Genomic DNA, 7653 nt, shown 5'->3' on the forward strand with positions numbered 1-7653 from the left:
AGGACACACTTGTAGGCTGGGAGGGATGTATCCTGCAGTTGCATGGGGTGTCTGTGGGACTGAGGGTTGGTGGCAGCCTTCCAGAACATGCAGTGTGCTCAGGTACTGTTGAGCTGCATCCCAGTCATCCCTAATGCCTGTGCAGAGCTCTGAGGGGAAGAATCCCAGCATGAGCTTAAGAAACTCTGCCAAGGCAGATAGATCCTGCAAGAAAGGCTGCTGCAGCATTGCTCAGCTGCATGTGTGGCCCCCAGCCCCGAAGCCTGCTTGCTCTGCCCTAACTGCCACTTCCCCGAAATGCTCTGCCTTGGGCTGTGGGGTGATTGGGAGAGCTGGGCTGGGTCTGGAGCAGGGAAGCCTCATCCTGCAGTCCTGGGAGGGCTGTGGCACATTGCATCATCCTTCTGGACTGGAAGCTGCCACTGAAGTGGACGCTCCCTCACTCAGGGCCTTGGAGCAAAAGCTGGAATGGTCCCTCGGGAGAGACAGGGATACCAAGTTGATACTAAGTTGATGAGTGCCTGCGCTTCCTGACTCTGCTCTTACCTTGCAACTCACCACCAAAAGGGCCAGGCTGGCATGGAGCACCCTGTTCTCATCATGGTCTCAAAAACAAGGGCTCTCATGCCCATGCCTGTGCCTTGGAGTGCTGACAGGGTTGCTCTGCCTGGGCTGGAGTTTGCTGTGGATCAGGATCCTTTGTGTGAAGGGGCCAGAGCCAATTCCCGGCATGAGTGGCTTCTGGGCTCTGCCTGGCCCTGTGCCCTAGCCCTGGGCAGTGCCCAGTGCCCATGTGAGGGGTACCCTCCTCACCCACTGCCCTCTTCTCTTGCAGGTTGCTGACCCAAGGGGCTGGGAGCTCCCTCCACTGGCACTGTAGGAAGCTTTAGCCAATCCAATGCACCCTGACAACAAACTGCCCAGCCATGGCAAGGCAGGCAGCAGCGGTGCCCCGGCCCAGCACCACAATGTGAGCCAAGCACCCACCTGCAACCTGGGCTCGAAGGGTGTGGGGACGGGCAGTCATGGCAGCAAGGCCAGTCAGATCTCCCCTGGCAACTCTGGACTGAAAAACAGCCAGAACACTGTCCCAAACTTGAGCTCCTTGAAGGGCAAGGTGAAACGGGAACGAAGCATCTCGGTGGACTCTGGAGAACAGCGAGAATCCAGCACCCCTTCACAGGACGCAGAGTCAAAAGGTAACGTTCTCCCAAACCTTGCCTCAGCACGTCCTCCTTGCAGTTGCTCCAAGCATCCTGGCAGGACCTGGGATGGGAGCAGCTGTGAGGATCTTGGGTTTCTGTGCTGTGGCTTCTGTCCGGGCATGTCCCGGCTGCCTGTGTATCTTTGCATCACCATTTGTCACATCCCCAGTTTTGGGACCAGAGTGTCTGAGCGTTGTCTTCACATTTCATTCCCTAAACTATTTGTTACACTGGGAATCTGGAACTCTGGTTTGCATGGACTGCTGAGGCCAGCTAAGCAAAAGCATAGTTCACTGAAACTGCACCAAATGCCCCTGCTTTGCAATGTGCAGACTTTCAATTTGGGACCGCATTGAGTTGTTTTCTGTCTCCTTGCTGTTGACAAAGAGCTGCCTTTGTTGACTTGCAGCTGCCTGATGACTCGGTTGTGGTTAGTGAGGAGATGCTGTGAGGGTCTCTGTCTGAACAGTTCTGTGGTTTTGTCAGCAATGGATGACTCTTGTGTTACAGCACGTGGCTTCTGGAAAAGGGCTGAGTCAGTGCTTCCAAACCCTCTGCCTTCCCTTGTCCTCATCAGCCTTCCCTGTTGCTTTTTGCATTCCACCGAGCTCTGTGCTTAACGGCTGCAGAGGATGCTTGAACATCTTGCAGGGATTATTGGAGGAATGTTCCTGGTGGTGCCCTTGGTTCCAACCAGGACTCACACCCGGTCTCCAAATGCAGAGCCACTGCTGTGGCTCATGCCTCTCAGTATTTGGGTTCTAAGTGATGTAAAAAAAGGGAGGCCAGACCGTATTACATTAGGTACAGGACTGAAAGTTACCCACCATGTGTTTGATTCCTTTCCCCAAGTCCCTGGGTGCCTTTAGATGAACCGCTTCCTCTTGGAGCTGCTTCAGCCCCATCTGAGAAATGGAAGGAGCATCTAAATTCACAGAGGGCATAAAGACCTCTGCCTGATTGATGTCTGCAAAGGGCAGGGTCTGTCTGTTGTTCCTACGAAGAATGTGAATATGCCTTCCCATTCCATTTTCAGGTTTTAATTGCTAAATTACATACCCCTTAAATTTAGGGTTAATGCCCGACACTGTTCTGGTTTGGAGCAGCAGTTAGACATGTCCTGCGTTTGCAGACTGTCTTCAGAGAGTAAGAAATACTTCTCATTCTGAACTGGTAGCTCTCACAGGCAAGTCTCGCCAGGTCTGGCTGCAAAGATAGCGAGCCCAGATCAAGCAGATGCTCCACCAGGGCTGGACAGGTGTCAGTGTAAGGCTTCTTACCTGGTGCATCCTTGCTGTGTTGGAAGTGCCAGCATGCAGCTGGCCAGGACCCCAGCCTTTCCAGCCTCTGCCAGGCCTCTTCAGCTCTTCTGATGGCTGTGTCCTTTGCAGGTGAGGTGGCTCCCCGTAGCAAGCGACGGTGCGTGCTGGAAAGGAAGCAGCCATACAGTGGGGATGAATGGTGCTCTGGGCCAGACAGCGAGGAAGACGACAAGCCCATCAGCAGCGCACACAGTGAGTATCTACCTATTTACCAGCTCAGAAGCTTGAATCAAGCCAGGTCCTTCCTGCACCTCAGCAGGGCAGATAGCACTGGCACCTCTACCTTTGCCTGGGTGTGCTGACTTAGCTGGGTGTGTGAGCTGTTGCAGTTGGTGGCCATTGTGCTGGGATCATGTTTGTGGCTGATTTTGTGGAGGTGGTACCAAAATGCTGGAGGAGAAGGTGTCTGAGGTTGAGTATCCCTGCTGTACATTGCTTTATAGGGCCAAAGGGCCACAGCTGATGGGGAACACGGAAGTGTATAAAACCAGGTAGAGGGTGGCCTTTGTGCTTCTCTGCACAGTTTACTGCCCTCGTGGGCAGGGATAGTGCTGCCTCCTTGTCACAGCCTGCTCCGGGATCTACTTGATCAGAGCTGGTCAAGGTGGGGCTGTCCAAGGGCAAGGGCTGGCAGTAAGGCAATGTGTGTGTCCTCCTGCCAGGTTTCCAGTAAGGTTTCTTATCTTTAAAGAGAGCTACTGGCAGTGCTGTAGGGTGGGTCTGCGGGTGGGGGCCGTGGGGGGAGGCCGGGGGGAGGAGAACAGGGGGTGTAGCGAGTGTGTGCGTGTGAGGAGCTAGGCAAGAAGAGGGCACTGTGTGCTCCCGGTAAGTGCGATGCTTATTAATTAGTAATGTTACCTGATAACAGCAGACGATTAATAGCGACCGCTGCAGCGGGCAGCATCCCCCCTTTCCCCGCTTTCGGGGTGTCCGTTCCGCGGGCTCGATCCCCGCTCTGGGCACCGGGGGGGAACAGCGGCCGCAGGGACGGCCGGGCCGGTGCTGCCACCTGCCGGTGTCCGCTCCGCCGCTCCGGTGCCTGCCGTGGCTGAGCATCTCCTCTCCTGTGCCCCCGCAGATTGTAATGTAGCAGATCCTGCGATGTCCACAGCCTCACAGCTTGGCCCAGGGTCCAACCCGCTGCCCAGCCTGAACGAGACCACTTCTTCCAGCGTGCCTCATGGTGCTGCCCCTGGCTTGCGCTCCGATGCTGCAGCAGGCGGAGGCGGTGGGACAGGAAAGCAGCCTTCACAGTTTGTTTACGTCTTTACAACTCACCTCGCTAACACGTAAGCAACATCCCCCCTGGCACAAGGCTGGCCTGTCACACCCACCTGCAGTGTGCTACACTTGGGTACAAGGGACCTGGACGGACCTAGGCTGTGCATCTCGTCATCATCCAACGACATTATTTATCCAAAGCAGTATGAACCGCTGGTTTGATTCAGGAGTATCTAAGGAACTGGGTGTCACGGGGAATGCCACTTGGTGTTCTCCCCTCAATTCCTCCTTTCTGTCCTGCATTGTCTCAGCCATGTAGTTTTAGTGAGGCTGTTCAGTTTCAGAGCTCTGCTGTGCCACGGGCTGGGTTTGATAGATTCCAGAGTATCTCAGCAGCAGCTACCTTAGGACAGCAGGCACAAGGCAGACCCTAGGATGTGAGGAGAGGGAAATACCAAGGCATGCAATAGTCAAGTGGAGAACCTCAATGGGGCCTGTGTGGGACACATGGGAGGACTCTGAGAATATCCTCCCTTCTGGGTGACCTGCAGAGATTTCACTCCTTCCACAGGACTGAAGAGTGGAGGTGACACCTGGAGCCTGGGATGGGGGGGGGATGGGGCACAATGCCTGTTTTCAAACAGTCTGTGCTCTCTCCCCAGAGCTGCAGAAGCTGTCCTGCAGGGCCGAGCTGACTCCATTCTGGCCTATCATCAGCAGAACGTCCCACGGGCAAAGCTAGACCAGGTATACCAGCTATGACTAAATGCTCCCATCCGCACATGCTGTTAACTGCCGGCCCTTCCCTTTGGTTGTTCTCCCCCAGCTCTTGGCTCAGCTGTGGAGGAATAAGTTGTCAGAGTGCCCTTTGAGTGGGATGGGAAGCTGCTTTGCTTTGGAACTTCAGAATGACTCCTGGCTGCTGTCAGCTGTGAAAAGTTTGGGATGGGGCATGATATGTGGCCCCACAGCCACGTGGGCAGAATTCCTGACTGTGTGTTTCCAGGGGTTGTAACAGGGCCCACTTCGTCCCCAGAAGGAATGAAGGTGAACTGCCTTAGGGCATGTTTTTGGACAGAGAGGTCTCCTGCAGGGTACAGAGAAGAACACCTACCCAGGGTTTTTCCTGCTCATGTTTATTTCCCTTTTCTCTGCCAGGCACCAGCTCCCCAAGGGCTGGGGGTTGCTGAACCATTAACCCTCCTGTTGCCAACACTCCACAGTCCCAGCCGCCGGCACCTCAAGTTAGTCAACCACAGCCACAGCCTCCCCCAACACAGCCTCCACCTCAGACTATCAGTCAAACACCTTTGCCTGCACCCAGCAGCCTCCCTCAGGAAGGGACGAGTGAAGATGTCAGGAGAGACCTGACTCCCAACTCTCTGGGGAACAACAGCAGCAGCAACCAGGCTGGAAGTAACCACCCCAGTACACCCACTGCACCTGCCAGCACCATGCAGCCTGGGCAATTGGACTCCGCTGCTACATCTGGCTCCAGCCTCCTTGCAGAGGGCCCAGGTCCAGGGATGTCGGGGAACGGGCAGGCAGGCCTGGGCCCCAGGAACCCCATGAACTCTGCAGTGCTCTCCAAGGAGCAGCTGGAGCACCGGGAGCGCTCTCTGCAGACCCGGCGGGACATTGAGCGCCTGCTGCTGCGCAGCGGGGAGGCCGAGCCCTTCATGAAGTCCAGTCAAAATGCAGACGACGGTGTGCAGACCCTGCGGGACATTGAGCGCCTGCTGCTGCGCAGCGGGGAGGCCGAGCCCTTCATGAAGTCCAGTCAAAATGCAGACGACGGTGGGACTACCCCTCAACCACAGGCTGCCCCTGCCCCTCCCCCTGTGCCCCCCACCAGCATGAAGAAGTATGAAGAACCTCTGCAGTCCATGATCTCCCAGACCCAAAGCCTTGGTGGGCCCAATCTGGAACACGAGGTGCCCCACCACCCTGGCGCTGACATGGGGCAGCAGATGAACATGATGATGCAGCGGCTCAACCAGGACAGCCTGACACCAGAGCAAGTGGCCTGGAGGAAGTTGCAGGAAGAGTACTATGAGGAAAAGCGACGGAAAGAAGAGCAGATTGGCATCCATGGCCGGCCCATGCAAGAAATCATGATCCCACAGTCGATGGGCAGCATGATGATGCGTGGGCCCCCGCCACCCTATCACAGCAAGCCTGGAGAGCAGTGGCCCCCAGGGATGGGCAACCAGCTGCGGGGGCCCATAGATGTGCAGGACCCCATGCAGTTGCGGGGAGGGCCACCCTTCCCAGGGCCACGGTTCCCTGGGAATCAAATGCAGAGAGTCTCTGGCTTCGGAGGGATGCAGAATATGCCCTTGGATGCCCTTGGGCCCATGAATGCCATGCAGAGGCCAGTCAGACCCAGTATGGGATGGAGTGATGATATGCCACCTATGGGAGGCCCTGGGAATTTTCCACAAGGTACCCTGCCCTACCCCTCAGGGCAAGGGGACCCTGAAAGGTTCATGAATCCCCGTGCCAGGGAGGAGATCCTGCGGCATCAGCTGATGGAGAAACGCCCAGTGGCAATGCAGAGGCCCATGGGCATGTCTGGCAACTCCATGAGCCAGGGCATGGAAATGGAGAGGATGATACAGGCTCACAGGCAGATGGATCCATCCATGTTTGCTGGGCAGATAACAGGGGACAGCCTGAGCAGCGCCCCAATGGGAATGGACTTTGCAGGCACTCGGGGAATGCTGAGCCCCCCAATGAGTCAGTCAGGTCTTCGGGACATGGATGCACCCATGGGCCCTGGCAACCTCAACATGAACATGAACGTCAACATGAACATGAACATGAACCTCAATGTCCAGATGACACCACAGCAGCAGATGATGATGTCACAGAAGATGAGGGGTCCTGATATGATGGCCCACCAGGGCATGAGCCCGGAGGAGATGGCCAGGGCACGGGCTCAGAATGGCAATGGCAGTGCAATACTTGGGGGCCCCCAGAAAATAATGATACCCTCCCAGTTCCCCAACCAAGGACAGCAAGGCTTCTCAAGCACGCAAGGGCCTTATCCCAACATGCCCCAGGAGATGGGCAGCAGCTCGGACATGTTCAGCCCTGAGCAGGGCACCATGCCCGTTGGGAGCATCAGTGGCACCACCAGGCTCAGCCACATCCCTCTGCCCCCTGCCTCAAATCCCACTCCCACGCAAGGGGGCAACCTGGCCAACATGCACCCAGCACCTTCCCGAGGGCTGGGCCGCCGGCCCTCCGACCTCACCATCAACATCAGCCAGATGAACTCCCCCAGCATGGGCCACCTCAAGTCTCCCACCCTCAGCCAGGTGCATTCGCCACTGGTCACCTCCCCCTCTGCCAACCTCAAGTCCCCGCAGACACCCTCACAGATGGTCAGCATGCCACCTTCAAACCAGTCCGGACCTCTCAAGTCTCCCCAGGTGATGAACTCCTCACTTAACGTCCGGTCTCCAACTGGTTCTCCGAGCCGCCTGAAGTCCCCTTCTATGGCCGTTCCTTCCCCTGGTTGGGTGCCATCTCCCAAAGCCACCATGCCCAGCCCGGGAGTCAACCAGAGCAAGCAGACCCTCAGCATGAACTCATCTGCTTCCATGGGAGGACTGGATCAGGGTATGCTGGCTATCTTGTGTGATGTGCTTGATTTTGGCGAGTGTGTACAGTGTTTTCTCTCCAGCCTGTGTGCTGTCACAGGGGTGGGGGGACATCTGTGCCTCTGTGTGCCCTTATGTCTCACAGAGCAAGTCTTTTTTCCCTGAGTCCAAATGGGGCCTTTTCAGGTAGATGGGAGGGGGAACAGCAGCTTTTGAAATCAACCCTGGCACATGCTGTATGATACAGATGGCAAAGGATGTGTGTGTGCTGGGCAGTCGGAGGCAGTTTGACATGGA

The 7653-nt window shown here is 56.4% G+C and overlaps 1 protein-coding gene across 1 annotated transcript in view; it reads left to right on the forward strand.

Annotated features, from left to right (window-relative positions):
* The first annotated feature begins 898 nt into the window (after positions 1–898).
* BCL9L (B-cell CLL/lymphoma 9-like) overlaps positions 899–7653 on the forward strand; it is a 9714-nt gene continuing 2959 nt past the window's right edge. The window contains exons 1-6 of the mRNA XM_010008854.1: positions 899–1199; positions 2597–2719; positions 3606–3816; positions 4411–4497; positions 4947–5437; positions 5540–7375. Of these exons, the coding sequence (XP_010007156.1) occupies positions 899–1199; positions 2597–2719; positions 3606–3816; positions 4411–4497; positions 4947–5437; positions 5540–7375 (3049 nt within the window). The remainder of the gene's footprint in view (positions 1200–2596; positions 2720–3605; positions 3817–4410; positions 4498–4946; positions 5438–5539; positions 7376–7653) is intronic.

Source organism: Chaetura pelagica, unplaced genomic scaffold (assembly GCF_000747805.2).
Source record: "Chaetura pelagica isolate M959 unplaced genomic scaffold, ChaPel_1.0 scaffold650, whole genome shotgun sequence".
NCBI lineage: Eukaryota > Metazoa > Chordata > Aves > Apodiformes > Apodidae > Chaetura > Chaetura pelagica.